The sequence below is a fragment of the Microtus pennsylvanicus genome, chromosome 21 (genome assembly GCF_037038515.1).
Source record: "Microtus pennsylvanicus isolate mMicPen1 chromosome 21, mMicPen1.hap1, whole genome shotgun sequence".
NCBI classification, from domain to species: domain Eukaryota; kingdom Metazoa; phylum Chordata; class Mammalia; order Rodentia; family Cricetidae; genus Microtus; species Microtus pennsylvanicus.
The window spans coordinates 1,908,366-1,923,320 of record NC_134599.1 but is presented as its reverse complement, the minus strand read 5'-3'; the positions used below and the strand labels follow the sequence as shown (position 1 = coordinate 1,923,320).

The following is a 14,955-nucleotide window of genomic DNA, read 5'->3' as shown; positions in this document are numbered from 1 at the left end:
CAAGCACCGTGTGTACCAGGGGCGGGGCGGCAGGTGCACTGGCGGCGGAATGCGGGGTCGACGCGGGGCCGAGCGGCCAGAAACCCCGCGGGCAGGTGACCCCGGGCCGCTCCACCTCCTGCTGAATGTGGATTCGGGGAGGTGGGAGCCGCGCGCGGGCGGTGGTGATGCGGGGCGCGGACCCGAGTCGCTACCGCTGCCTCCACGCGCCCGCGTCGCACACCTGGTGCTCCCTAAAGTGATTTACGAAGTGAAAGTGTTAAACGAGGCCACCAGCTGGAGCCCGGACCGGCTTTATGCGTTTTATTAGGTGTCCTATTATGGAAAATAAACTTTAATCCGACCATAAAATCCAAATCTGAAAAACATATTCGCCCTTGTAGTCTGAACACTGCGGCATTCTTGGCGCAGGTCACACCTCCGAAGGATTAGTTTTATTGAAGGAGACACAGAGTACCGCGGGACTTTGATACTGGGGGGCAGGGAACATTCCTCTTGGCACCCACACCTTGCGACGATTCTGAAAAGGCTCCCAGCCCCTTCCATGGGATTCCCAACGTCTCCAGGACGCCTCCCAGAGCCATTCTTCTCCCTGGAGTTCCCACCTACCTAGCTAGCCCTGGGGCTCGACTGAAGGGTCGGAGGACTCTCTCAGACTGTCCCTGCACCCCTGAGGATAGAGGAAGTCTACAGGGCGCCTTTAACTGGTAACCCTGAGAGGTGTACGTGGAACCACCCAGAAGCACCTGACCACACTCAGTTCTCGGAAGCTGTAGGACAGAACGACCTGCTTGGCGCTTAATTTATAAGAGAAGGGAGAAAGGGGCGCGCAGAGGGGGTGGGGTATAGAATGCAGAGGCTAGGGGGTGAAAAAGGAACGTCTTCACCTCTTTTCTTTTTTAAGATGGGGTCTTGCTTTGCAGCCCACACCGGCGCCTGAGGCACCAGACTAGTGGGATTACAGGCTTCTTACACAATCGCCATCACCAACTTCATCATTTAGATGTGGTTCCCCTGTGTAGATCCTTCTCAGATCGGCACTTCTAGGTAGTGTTGAGGTGATAAACATATGCCCTCTTCTCCCTCACTACTGTTTCTAAGTGTCCAGTACAATAATGTTAACTAAACTCCTCTTGTAGCCGCCAGACCTCTAGAACTTTCTCATTTTCCCAAACAAAAGTTCTATCCCTGTAAACAACTCCCTAGGACCCCCACCCTCACCCCGCCTCTCCTTTCACCCATTGTCAACCACCAGGTCACTTTCTGAGGTCCTAAAATGACCCCATTAGTGTGGAAAGATGGCTCAGTGGTTAAGAGCAGTTTCTGCTCTTGCAGAGGATCTCAGTTTGGTGCCCACACCCACTTAAGGCCTCACTTAACTGCCTGTAACCCCAGCTCCAGAAGAATCTGGCTCTTTTTCCCTCTACCCTCCAAGGACACCTGCAGTCACATAATGATACAGAGACATGTGCATACACAGTTTTTAAAAAATTAAATGGTGCCTATACAAGTGAAGTCCAGTAGCGATGGTTTCCCTGTGGCTGGTTTATTTCCTCAGGGCAGTAGTCTCCAGGACTCATCCATGCTGAGGCGTGTGGCAGAGCTGCCCTTCCTTCCTTCCTTCCTTCCTTCCTTCCTTCCTTCCTTCCTTCCTTCGTTCCTTCCTTCCTTCCTTCCTTCCTTCCTTCGTTCCTTCCTTCCTTCCTCCATAGAGTGAACATTTTGTTCATAGATTCACCTGCTGTTGAATACCTAACTTGCTTTCAGCTCTTACCTCTTTTGAATAATAATGCCATAAAATATGAGTGTGCTTATTTCTCCTTCAGAGCTTGCTGTCAGTTCTTTTAGATAGTCAGACTAGCCCTGCTGGCTCACACTGTAGTTTGGTTTACTTTTGTTGCTGTTTAGTAGTAATAGGGATTGAACCGGGGGGGGGCCTCGCATTTACTAGTCAAGCCCTCTACTGCTGAGCTGTAGTCTCAGCCCAGTTTTGATTTTTTCAAGACACCTCTCCATTGCTTTCCAGGGTGACTGCACCACTTCCCTTCCATCCCAGCCAGCACACAAGGGATCAGATTTCCCCAGGTCCTCATACCAAGTCTTCTGTGTTTGTAGAGGGCGCATCTTCCTCAAGGTTTGACGGGCATTTCTCTTCCTAGCGGTTCCTGCTTTGCGTCTGTTATAGTCCTTAGGAGTCTTCAGTTGTTTCGACCTTTGCTGTGGCTGAATTGTAGCTCTTTACTCTCCATGTTAGCCCATTGGCTTGCAGTGTTTCCTGCCTTTCCTGGGTGGACCTTTCTGTTAACTCTGTCCTTTGTGGCACTCAAGTTTTTTCACTGATGGACTCCCAGTTGCCTATTTTTGCTTCTCTTTTCCGCTTTTGGGGGCTCATAAAATTATAAACTTTCCTCTCCAAGCTGGGCACTGGGCTGGGGAAGGCTAACATGAAAAGAGCAGACCCATTTCTTCTACTTGTAGTTGCTCGGGGCTTCCAGACTCCATACTATTAACCTCTCACTGCCCTCAGGGGCTGGAAAGGGTGTAGATTATTTTATTGGATCACTAAAGAAATCGGTCATCAGAGTTATGGGAGTCCTGGTCAGTTTTGGGTGGGGGGCTCTCTAGACGGATCCAGACCTTACATCACACGGCAGGGCTGCAGAACCGCTCTACAGACGCACTGTAAAGAGCCACATCATAGGGACCAGGCATCGCCAGCTGCGCCCTTGGTCACCTGAGGATATGTGAGCACAAAGCTTGGAATTCGAACTCCCGACATCAGGATGCCCACTGTGTAGACCTAGCTGGCTGTGATTCTGGGAACCCAATCCTTGAGACTGCAAAGCCATTTTCTAGCCCCACCACCCTAGCCCGGGCCACAGAGGCTCGAGTGAGGACGGAGGAGAGGCCCAGGGCGGTCCTTGTGGGTGGCACAGCCAAGTCGGTGACCCTGAGTGGGGGCGCAGCCCTCCACGCGCGCCAGGAGGCCTCCAGGCAGTTCCTTAGGCGGAATGAATGAGCACCGTGCCCGGAGTAAGCTAGGATGAGGCAGTGATTATATTTAAATTTGCTATAATTGATTTGGGGAAGAGCTACAGTGACAAGAACGAATTGATCATTAAATTTATTAGCGAGATAAATTCCGATGCGATTAAGCTGCTGGCTTAAGACACTGAGGCCGCTGGCGGATCTGCCCGCCAAACTAGAGGATCTCTGTCCTGCTGTACCCTAGTGGGGAGAAATGGAATGGGTTGTTCTTGTGGTTGTTTCTTCCCCCAGCGTTCCGCTGGCCTTTGTTCCCGGGCAGTGTCTCTTTCATGAAGTGGGGGTTTCTTGAGTTCCCAGGTCAGTTGTTACCCTTCCGTCCCAGTTCCAGGCCTACCTTTTCTTGTTTACTCAGTGTTTAGGGCTCGAGGCTCTGAGAGTGGGATGGCCATCCTCGGAGGGAAATAACCCCCAGATGTGGTGCCAGACTGCGAAGAGATTGCTTCGGGCTGAACCTCGCCAATGCGTTAGAAATTAAAAAGAGATACATACGTCTTTTTTAAAAAAGCATGTACTTTTCTTTCTTTCATCCACTCCTTTCAGATTTTCCCATTTCCTTTCCTTCAGCCCTTTACCATTTGTAAACCCAGTCCGAATTCGCCCCAAAGAGCGTTTGGATCGGAAGGCTGCAGGGACTCCGGTCCATCGCTCGCAAGGCGCTCAGCAGCTGCCCTGCCTGGCTTCCAGTCCCACGCCGGCTTGAGCCGACTTGAATTTTACGGAAGGAGCCCAGGGTGATAATGAGCTGCCAGGAGGATATTAATCTGGCTTGGCTCTGAGATGGAGAAGTGCCCCGCTGGCCCCGCTGTAATCACCCAAATGAAACTCCAGGCCCCTCTGAACTCTCAGCAGCTGAGAGGGAGGGCGGGCAGAAGCAAGAGGGAGGAGGCTGCTCGCCCACACCCAGAGAAAGTGAAGGAACGGAGGAAGACCCAAGAGAGGTCTCAGTCGAAAGCTGGCCACCAAGACAGCCAAGGAGGAATGGGGAGGTGGGGGGGGGGGGAAGGGGGATTGAACCAGACCCGGAAGACTCAGCGTTCCCTAGACAGAGTCAAGATGCTGAGGACCGATGTGCCTAGAGCTGGACCCGGCATCTGTGCCGCACATGGTCCGGGGACTGATGATTGATGGCGTTCGCTGCAGAGGTTTATTAACCCAGAGCCATTGCGGCCCTGGCATGGATGCATTCTTGCCGCCTGCCGCTTCCTCTCAGAAGACATTTGTACAGATCCAGCAAAATCGTTCCTGGCTAGCTCAAGGGATGTCGTGCTGGCCGAGGGGCCCCGGTCAAAAGGAGAACACGCTTCAAGTCGCCATTAAGTGCTTTTCCGGGAAATGTGCTTGCTTAGCGCCTGGGACCCCAAATGCCACTGACACCTACTTGTTGGCGGCTTATTCTCCGAAATATTCAAATACTATAGTCCCATGCCAATGAAGCTAAAAGATCCAGCAAGCAAATGGGAAATAAACACAGTGTTCAAAATCACTCCGTCAGGAACAGCACAGGGTTTAAGCCAGGCACTGGGCTCACTCTGACACCTGGCCTCTGATATTTTTAGCCACACTTCACACCTGTGGTCCCCACCCCCTCCTGCACCTTCAGCCTCTGGAATTAGGTTCAGACTTGGGGGCCCTCCCCCCGGGCATGGAGGTGATTCTGACATCCATTTGCTGTTCTGATTTTCACCCTTTGCTGATAATCACTAAGTAGACACTCTGTCCGCCATCCCTACAACCAAAACAGCCAGGCCCCGCGAGGTTTGCTCTTCCTGGGTTGGCGGTGTGGACCAGTGGCACAGCACTTGCTTAGCTTGCCCATGGCCCTGGGGTCAATCCCCCACCTTCCAAAATTAAAGGGTTTTTTTTTTCACTCTCATCCAGTACAAAACCAATTTATTTTACATTCCATCTCCACCCTGGGGAATGGGGAAGCTAAATAATAATTTAGCATGCATAAGTAGACGTTTCTTTCTTTATATATAAATACAATATACAAAAATACACTACCATTCTGAGATTTTTCAGCAATCTGAATGCTTATGACATAATATCCCCCATACATAGGCATAAAACCTTTTTTTTTCCTGTTCTTAATTCTTAACAGAATGGTGTCTCCAAAGGTTTCAAGTTTCTAGGTCACTTAACACTGAAGTTTTCCCTTCTCCGATGAGGGAAGAGCCAGGCAGGAGCCACTTCTCAAGGGATGGTCTCACAAGCACCGCCGGCCAACACAACCAGAAATTAAATTGAAAAGAACGAAAAGTTCACAGTGGAGCTCTCCTCTCTCTCTTGCTGACCTTCAAGAGCCCAAATAGGATTGCCCACCCGAGCCCGCACCTGAATGCACGGTCCGGAGACAGGCTGTCAGACGGCTGCAGGCCACAGATGGGGTTGGAAACCTGCAGCCGGGCTGGCCGTCCAGCGCGTCCCTGCTGCCGCGCTTAGGGCAACTATTGAGGCGGAGGATGGTGCCCGGGCCCACCGGGCCTTGGTGGAGGAGAGTCGTCCTCGGATGAGCACTCAGACGAGGCGGCGTGGGCACCGGAGCCATTGCTGTAGGGGAAGTGGTCGTCTTCTTCATCATCCTCGTCCTCATCTGGGTCACTGTCTCGCAAGTCCCGCAGGCGACGGCTGCTGCCCTTGTCCCCGGGTACCGGCGGCCCCAGCAGCTCTTCCTCGGCCTTCTCCTCAGCGCAGCCTTTGCCGGTGCCCCCGCCGCCACCCTTTTGTTTCTCCGCCTCCTGCGCAGCCTGCTCTTTGGCTTTTTTGCTGCGTTTCCATTTCATTCGGCGGTTCTGGAACCAAATCTTCACCTGCAGGCACAAGTTGGCGTGAGAAACCCGACACCTGCATCATCACGGCTGCAGAGGGTGTGAACACCCGGGACCCCTGCCCCTCGGACCACCCTCACCCTAGAAGGAACTATCTAGAGGACTAAGAAGCTGACTGGGTAGCGGCTTCTCGATTTCCTCGCCCCTACATCCACTCTATTCTTCAGTAACTCCATAGCTGGGTGTGGTGCCCCAAACTCACAGCTGGGAGTGTTTCACTCCATGCCCTTAGTCTATCGAGACACCGGGGCAGCTGGCAGGTCTCTAAATGCTAAGTCCGCATTTTTCTAGAAAAAGAATCACCTAGAATGTGGTCTGAGGGTCACCTTCCCCAGAATAACCTGTTAAATACAGATTCTCAGCCTCTACCCCAACCTATTGAATCAAACCTCCAGCGTGGAAAAACGCCCTGGGTCTTCCTAGAACCTGTCCCACTGAGACTTAATACCCAACCTGAAGGTCAAGAAGCGGGGACCCAGTTCCCCAAACTACTACCCGCCTGGGCGTTTTGTGGGGACTGGCTGCCCAAGGGGACGGGGTATCAGGTGCGCACCTGGGTCTCTGTGAGCATGAGCGAGGTGGCCACCTCAAAACGCTTGGGCCTGGACAGGTACTTGTTGAGCTTGAACTGGTGTTCCAGTTCCAACAGCTGCTGGCTGGTGAAAGCAGTGCGAGGCCTTCGGCACTTCCCCAAGAGGTTCGACTGCGCCTGCGCTGTGGACCAAAGGGGTGAGAGGTCTTTGTAGGTTTGTCCACTGTCCTGGTTCCTCCCAGGGCCCAGCCTCCAGCGCCCACCCTCAGGACGTGGGCTTCTTTTTCAACATCAGTGTCTCCTCCCCACGAACCAGAGGAGCCACATCTCAGACACCAAGCAGAAGTAGAGGGCTTGTCTCAATAGACAATCTTTTCATTATTTGAGGGTCTCGATTAAATAAATAGAGTCTGTTGACTGCTCGCAGTGGCCACCTGTATGAACACTAAGATGAGAGAGAGAGAGAGAGAGAGAGAGAGAGAGAGAGAGAGAGAGAGAGAGAGAGAGAAAGAAGAGAAGAGAAGAGAAGAGAAGAGAAGAGAAGAGAAGAGAAGAGAGAAGGCTAAGACCGGAGCTGGAGCCTAAATAAGCATATTCATCAGGGTGTCTCCACCGTCGGTCTTGACAAGCTCCCTCCTCCTCCCAGAGCAGAGGGCAAAGGGAACGGAAGCCTGTTCGGACGATTCTCATTACTCAAATTAAAGGCTGAGCTGTGAGTGGATCTGGCTTTCTGTGTGTTCCAGGAGATCTGTCCAGCTTTATTTACATAATTTCGCACGGTTACATCACAGAGAATTTTATGACCTCAAAACGAGACTTCCCTTGATTTCCCAGGAGTCCAAAGAGTGTTAGACAATAAAAGAAAGAAAGCAAAGGAAAGAAAGAGGCCAGCCCCTGGCTGGGATGAGCTCAGGCTCCCCTGGGATGGGCAATTTGCTTTATAGGAAGGTCCACGCCCCCTGCTTTAGTTAAACAAGGCTACGAATTCCCAACTTGACAATACATTAGAACTCTAATTAAAACACTGGCTCGGAAGGGATCATTGGGAAATGCCATCTAGTGGGTAGAAACAACCAATTAAAGAAAACCAAGCCTGTTTTCCCAGGTGAGAGGGAAGTCCAGGAATAGAACACATTCAGCCACCCTCTGCTGCATTCCTTAGTGCCTGTCTGCGGTCTGGGTTTGGGTTCTTTTCCTAATGTAGAACTGACCATACTTTTAATGTAGTGACCATGAGATACTATGGGCTGGGTGTGCTGACAAAGGGGTCCAACTTGCAGGAATTCTGAGTGAACCTGGGCTCCTCGGAAAAACATCCTTTTCCCCCAGAAGAGCACTTGAGTGATCAGGAAACCCAAAGCCACAGAGGTCTGTTGGTGACCAGTGACCAGCTCCTCTCTGGGCACCTATGCATCTCACGCTTAGGAACTGCAGCCATAATGGACCCGTATGGGTAGGTTTCCATCTGAAGCTGTAGGCTATGCTCCTCCCGGGTTTAGATCCTGCCCAGGACTTTCAGAATAGGAACAATTTCCAAGACAACTGAGCTGCAGCCCCCAACTGAGGTTAATGGAAGCCTCGCCTTCCCTCTTTGCTGAGATCAACAAGGCTGGCCTTCTTGGAGCCAAGCTGGGAAAAACCCGGGTGGCTCTGAGCAAACAAGTGTGCTTGCGGGGATTCTCTCACCACCTTGCTACTTCTGCAGTTCTCCGGGGTCCTCACTCTCTCTGTTTAGTCACAATCATTGCTTCTAGCAGAGGAATCTGAATTCTGGCAAGTGTTTATTTCTGTTTTCTTTTTTGCTTTTTTTCCCTCCAGTGCCTGCATCTCCCCAGTCTAAACAAACCCACTCAGACGGAAACAATGGGGTCTCTTTGTTTGGGTGTTGGGCGGCTGACAGGGGAAAGTCATATACATCTTCTGTTCTGGCCTGAATGGAAAGGCAGCTTGCCCCTACCCATGTGGGGCACAGGGCAAGAGTCAGAGCCAGGGTGCCCTACACACATGCAGCTGCAGCGTGTGCCAGGGATGTCTGAAGTGGCCCCTAAAAGGTTGCCCCTCTTGGGTGGCAGAGATTTCGCAGCAGGCTGGACCTTTGCTCCCACCTTGGAAGGAGCTCCCAAGGGTGTTGGGCACCTGGAATTCCCAGGAGGAGACTTGCTATTTAGAGTCCCTGCGTCTGTTCATAACAGATGTCTTGGACACTGTATGTAGGGACCCCACCACACACACACACACACACACACACACACACACACACACACACACACCACATACCTTGGCCCTTCAGAGAAAGGCAAAATCCTGACAAGGAACAGAGAAGAGCTTGGGCCCTGGTCTTGTAGCCCCGCGACTCTAGGAGTCCATTTTCTCCTTAGCTACTGGATCCAGTGATGTGTTTTTTCATAGCCAGTTATGGAGCCCCTAACCAAGTTCATGTTCCCCGGTGATAAGTACCAAGTTTCAATGACCCTAAAACCTGCCCCATCTTTGGCTAGGCCCTCTTTTGCTAGCCTTCCTGCGCACTTCCTTCTCCAACCTGTAAGTTAATCATTAGGTTTCAGTCTCACATCTCTAACCTCCCCTGCCCATTAAGAGAGAAAGAGAAAGCAAGGCCTGAGCTGAGCGTAGCCATCTTAATAATTCGCTGCTCCTCTCACGCCGCGCGGCCCACTCGAGGCTCTCACAGGCCTAGGGATAAGCCGTGGCGGCTTCGCTGCACTTGCACAGGTCGCTGAGAGCCGAGGCAGAAGGGAAGGGGGTGCGGGAAAGGAGGATGCGCGAGAGAACTGCCCGGGTGCTGCGCAGGTACTCACAGCTGAAGTCCGGCATCTTGGGCAGGATCATGCCCGCGGTGGACGCGCGCAGCCACTGGTCCAGCTGGAAGGTGCCGGCACCCAGCTTGATGGGGTCGGCAGGGTGGGCAGGGTGCGCTCCTTGCACCTGTGGGTATGAGTAGGAAAGCGCAGGGTGCTGGCCCGCCAGCGCGGCCGCTGCCGCTGCCGCCGAGTAACCGTAGACCGGGTGACCGTAGAGAGCCGCCTGTGCGGGGAGGCCTGCGCCTCCCTGCGCGCCCCCCGGATGCAGCCCCAGTGCCAGGCTGCCTGCAGCGGCGGCCGCAGCAGCCGCAGCGGCGGCGGCGGCGGCGGCACCCGGGTGCGCGTGGTGGTGGGGAGTGCCCGGCCCACCCGCCGCGCCGCCGCCTCCTCCGGCGCCCAGGAATCCGGGCTTGGGCAGCAGAGCGCAGTGCGCAGCCAGCAAGCGCGGGGGCGACGGACTCTCAGCCCGCAGCCTGTCGCCGGGCGCTGTGGTGGCCTCCGAGGACACGGGGCTGCAGCTACGACTCGCTCCGCTACTGGTGCCCCCGCCACCGCTGCCGCCTCGACCGGGGCCAGATGATGTGGCCGCGAGCGAAGTGACCAAGGCCAGCGGCGCGCTTTGAGTGGAGGCGGCTCGCGGGGGATCCACCGCCAGCAGGGCGTCGATGCGGAAATTTTTGGATTTTTCCATCGGCTCGTTTGGAGCTGAGAATAAGTGCCCAAGGGTGGGCGACGTGGTCGCGTGCAGGCTTGCGGAGACTGAGCGTGATGGTGACCAGCCCTGGGGCTCGGTATTCTTACTGCGATTATTTGCCAATAATCAAAGTCGCAGTCGGAAACTCAGCCGAGAGCGACCATGGTCCAGACGCCTCTTCCTTGCGGTCCTCGCTTGCGGCGACCGCGCTCCACTCACTGGCACAAACTCCCACGCGAGCGCTTCTGCGAGTTTCGGTTGGGGAGGCCGGTTCTATGCTCTCAAGCGCTCAAGCGACAGCGCCGAGGCCGCTGGCGCCTTGGTGGGGATCCGCGCCCCTCCGCACACTTGAAGCTCAGCGCGGTCTGGGATTGGCGAGAGCAGCGGGGACCCAGGGAGGGGTGTCCGTCCGGCGATTGGCGGAGGGGCGCACCTGTCACGGTCCAGTTCTCCTGCCGCCCCGCCCCTGCGCCCCCAGGTCCTAAGTAGCCGGTGGTGAGCAGCAGTAGTAGGGGAACCAAAGATGGGTTGGGAGTTTGGAGGCTGAATGCAGGCTTGCTGCTTCGTTGGAGCTGAGAGGGTGGCGGGCGCTGGTAACCTCGGTTCCCTGTGAATGTCCCTGCACCTTGTTCCTCCAGAGGCCAAAATCTTATCTTCCTCCAGTAATTCTTGCGCTCTTGCCGGAGTTGTGGACTGTTCTACACTAGGAAACTAGGTGGTTCCTTACCCCTGATGCCCACTGGGAGTTCAAAACGAGACCTTGAGCTTGGCACACTGAAGACCAGATTCTCCCCCCTCCCCGTTCCTGAGTCTTGGGCGCCTCAAGGTGGTTTGAGTCACCAAACCTTTGTAGGTAGAACCTTCTAATCTGCCTCCCCACGACCCCCGCAAAGTCTCCTGCGTTGCAGATGTTTGTTTCCGGTGTGTATAAATATGGTGTTTGACGCCCACAAATCTTTATCAAGAGCTTACCCCTCCCAACCCCCCCAACCCCCCACCCCCGTCCACCTACCCCTGTCAGGGTGGAGGGAACAGTCTTTCAATTCTTCGAGTGAGAGACCCACGTTGGCTTGAAGTCGTTCGTTCAGGTGCCAGTGAGCCGGACCTAAGTGACAAAGTTCTCTTGGCGGAGCTTCGCCTCGCCTCATGGGCGTTCAGGGGTAAGGCTTTGCGGGAGTCTGCCGAGGGCTGCACCCTCAGACTGCGCCCTACCCAAGGCTCTGGGAGCCACATTCAGGCTCTCGCCTCCTCCTGCCGGCCGCGTCCAGGAAAATCAGGAGAGGTCTTCCGACTGCGCAAGATACAGAGTGTGACTCCTCCTGACCTCACCCTACACACACATCAAATATTTAAAATAAATAGCTTCCTTCCAGGTTTTTTAATTTTTATTTTTATTCTAAGTTTAACCAATCAGTAAGTAGATTGGGAGATCAATCGGTCACTAACAGGGTTTTGTCGCTAGCTCCATCCTCAAGTATCTTCCCCAAATAGGAGGAAAAGGTAGGAGGGAGTTCCAGGTTCCTGAAGCTTGGCTACGCAAGCAGGTGAGAGGTTAATAAAGGGGCGAAAGTGGGTCAGGAAGGGGCAGGGAATCCCTAAGACAAGACAGTCGGTGCTGGATGAACTTAAAAGTAATAGACAAGGGCCTGGCGGTGATGGCGGTGTATGCCTTTAATCCCAGGACTCAGGAGGCAGAGGCAAGCGGATCTCCGTGAGTTCGAGGCCAGCCTGGTCTACAAGCGTTAGTTCCAGGACAGCCAAGACTGTTACACAGAGAAACCCTATTTCAAAACAAAGCAACCCCCCCAAAAAGTATCAGGCAAGGCTGTTTTAAGATATTTTTGAAAGATAAATATAAAGACTATACTTTTCTCCTCAAGAGTTTTTTTTTTTATTCTGGAGAAACTTAACACAGGGATTCTGTTCCAATGAGTGGGATTCCTTTTCCATTATGACAGGGTGGTTCCCAGGTGCACAGTCCTGGCTGGAAAGTCGGGAACAGAGCAGGAGCCACTTGGAGTAAATGCTACACAGCTTTGCAAAGGCCAGCCGCTACACACACACACACACACACACACACACACACACACACACAAAAGCACCACGTCTACAAAGTTGCTGTCTTTAGGTGCTGTCTTTGGGGTGATTAAAAGGCAGCCCTGCGCCTAAGTGGGAGCATTTCTGTTCTGTGAATACCTGCTGTGTTCTGTGTGTTTTCTGTAATTATCACCTTTAATCTTCATTCTCTGTGGAGAAGGTGCATTAAAGAAGAACTGAGATTCCCTGCCTCTTCTCCTATGAAGGAATTCCAACTCAGGCAAGCAAGGATGCTGGGCTGCTCCCCTTCCCCAGGATTCAGCCTTTTCTAGATGAGAGTAAGCTGACTGATCCCAAAAGGAATTGTTCAAGATGGAAGAGAATGACTGCAGGTGAAATTTCCCAGAGGTAGACCTCAGGGGACCTGCATCCCCTCTGACCTGCTGCAGCAGAGTTATTTTTGATGATGAGGGGGTGTTAGGTCTACTGAGTATAGGAACAGGTTTCTCAGTAAATTCATCTGAATAGAGGAATTCGTTGCCCATTTGCTGTGTAGGTGATATGCTCCCAAAGCCCCTAAATCCCTTTCCACTGTCTGGAGTTTGAGAACCCACCAGGCCATAACCCTACCAGTCCCCCACCATCTGTGGGCGGAGTGAGACAATATCAAAAGCCTCTTTGGGCAAGTGGGAACTTTGCATGCCAGACTTGCGTGCCAGACTTAATGGATTTATTTCTTTGTCTGGCAAAGTGGGGGTTGGGCCAAACAGACACTTCTGAAGTCAAAGGGTTTGAACATGATCGTATATTCTGTTTCTGTTTGAGAATAAATTAATGCACGTTGGAGGTGCCTGGGAAATTGCTCGCTGAGCGGCAGGAGTATAGAGAACACTGGGAGTTATCTGGAACTAGGATCTTTGTGCGTTTTACAATGTGTGAAGTGAGCATGCTGGGTCTCTTCCTGTTCCCAGTGTCTATTGGCCCAGCCCAGCTGGCTTTGGGGCAGCCTAGGACTGAGCTTACCAGAAGCTCAGAGAGAGATCAAAGGTCTGGTCCCAGCAGAGTTCCCAGCCCTGTACCTCCAGGTAGCTCCCTTCTCCATCAGTCTTAGGGACCCAGTGAGGTTTTGGGGGAGCAGGGAGGGAGAACTCTCCTACCCAAAGGAGGCTGGGATTGAAGGCCGGTAAACTTTATCAGTTGACTCCTAGTCATTTTCTCTCCATGCCCAGTCAGGATGTCTTTTTGGGGTCTTGCATTAAAGTAAGTTACTGAATATAGCCTGCAATTGAGCCTCTTCTCATTACTGAAAAAGGAGAGTGTTGATTTATATAAACAACCACAAAAGAATAAGATGTTGGGGGGTTGATCAATGGTTCCGGTGGGGCCACAGTTCAGAGCTTACTGTTGCTCTTACACAGGATTCAAGCTGGGTCCCTACACTCACCACCACCTCCAGCCCCAGGAAACTACGCCCTCTTCTGGCCTCCTCGGGTACTGCACTCCCCTGTGTACCCACAAATAGACCCAAACGTACACAGAACTGACACATAAAAACAGAACCTTTTTTTTAAAGAAAAAAAATATGTACAATCTGTCTTTTACACCTGGACGTATACAAGAACTCAGGACAGAGCTACAAGTGCCCAAGTTCGCAGGTCAGGCCAGCACTGATTCTTTTACTCACTCATGTGCTTCCCTTCCTGTGGAATGCCGCAGGTACAACATACAATAGCCATTAACAAGAAAGCTAGGAGCGTGGAGGTGTGCCTGGGAGGCTGGATAGAAGCCAGCCTTCTCTGTACCTCCCTCCGCACACCTGCCACTTGTGTGGCTGTTTCCAGAATTGAAACAAGCAAGCCCCTTCCCCGACCCTCAGCCTCATGGAGAAAGGCCCATGAAGATTGACTTCTCAGCCCTATGGAACATTCATGGGAGTTAGCGCGGTACAATTTCAGATCAAAAGTTTAAGGCTTCCCTTGGGGAAAATGAGGCTGGAGGATGTGGCACGCTCACCCAGAGCCTGGACTAAAGCCTGTGGTGGTGGTGGTGGTGATGGTGGTGGTGGTGGTGGTAGTGGTGGTGGTGGTGGTGGTGGTGGTGGTGGTGTTTCCCCAGGCTGTCTAAACTCAGGAGGACACAGAGCAAGTTCCGAGAGTGCTGGACCTGGAGGGATGCAGACCAACCTCCTTCAGGCCTGGCTGACTTCAATGTTTAGAATTTCGCTAGTGTCATACCCCCCCCCCCAGCCTGAGGACGGACATACAGACTCCAGGGGAGAGCCTGGGGTCACTGGAAGGTGAGATCGGGAATTGGGAAGGCTGGTGAGTTCTCCTGGCTCATCACAGACCTTGCAGGACCTGAGGGCCAAAGTTAGCACCGACTCTTTTATCACCACCCTTTGATCTGTGGACCTCTTCTCCACCTCTTTTCCGACTCCTCTCCTCACTCCCTATCCCCAGTTCAGCTCTGAAAGGGGTGGTTTTCCAAGGTGCCTTAGAAGACTGCCCTGAGGTGAACTGCCCTTGCCAAGAACTCTAGCCAGTTCCTTTTTTGCCAGCCCCTCCTCTGCCTCTCTGGGCACACCTGGATTTCCAGCCATCCTTTTCTGGAAGCATCCTTCACGCTCTCCTTCCCTAGCTGAAGCTGCCTGGACCAGCTGGAACCAGAGCCCACTAGGCCTTTCAGTCTCACTGGCCGCCATTCTCACTGGCCCCGTTCCTCACTGAAAAAAAAAAAGGGAGTCAAAAGCATTTTCAATTTCCCTTACATATCCTAGAAACCATGGGCCTGGGTCATAAAGAGAAACAAAGCTAACAGTGGTTACCTCAGTTCTTTTAATCAGCCAGGGGCAGGAATAGCACCCTTAGAAGAAATGACATACTTCCCAGGAAACCTGTGGTTTTGCTCCAAGATCTCATTTGATTTTAGTGCAGATTCATTATGTGGGAACTCCATACCCTTGTCAGGACAAAGAGCAGGAGCAAGCTCCAAGTGGGC

General features: G+C 52.9%; 1 protein-coding gene across 1 annotated transcript; it reads right to left on the bottom strand.

Annotated features, from left to right (window-relative positions):
• Window positions 1–4,927: 4,927 nt before the first annotated feature.
• Mnx1 (motor neuron and pancreas homeobox 1) lies at window positions 4,928–10,254 on the bottom strand. Its single transcript, XM_075955518.1, has 3 exons — window positions 9,225–10,254; window positions 6,430–6,590; window positions 4,928–5,858 (listed from the first exon to the last, which is right to left on the bottom strand). Exons 1-3 carry the CDS (start codon window positions 9,916–9,918, stop codon window positions 5,496–5,498), a joined length of 1,218 nt encoding a protein of 405 aa, XP_075811633.1. The 5' UTR covers window positions 9,919–10,254; the 3' UTR covers window positions 4,928–5,495.
• Between the last annotated feature and the right edge of the window lie 4,701 nt (window positions 10,255–14,955).

Excerpts from the sequence above, each read along its gene's own strand:
- Mnx1 (XM_075955518.1), bottom strand. The coding sequence starts at position 9,918 with ATGGAAAAATCCAAAAATTTCCGCATCGACGCCCTGCTGGCGGTGGAT. Across the intron at positions 6,591-9,224 it reads CAAGATGCCGGACTTCAGCT|CGCAGGCGCAGTCGAACCTC; the intron begins GTGAGTACCTGC and ends TTTGGTCCACAG. Across the intron at positions 5,859-6,429 it reads TCATGCTCACAGAGACCCAG|GTGAAGATTTGGTTCCAGAA; the intron begins GTGCGCACCTGA and ends TTGTGCCTGCAG.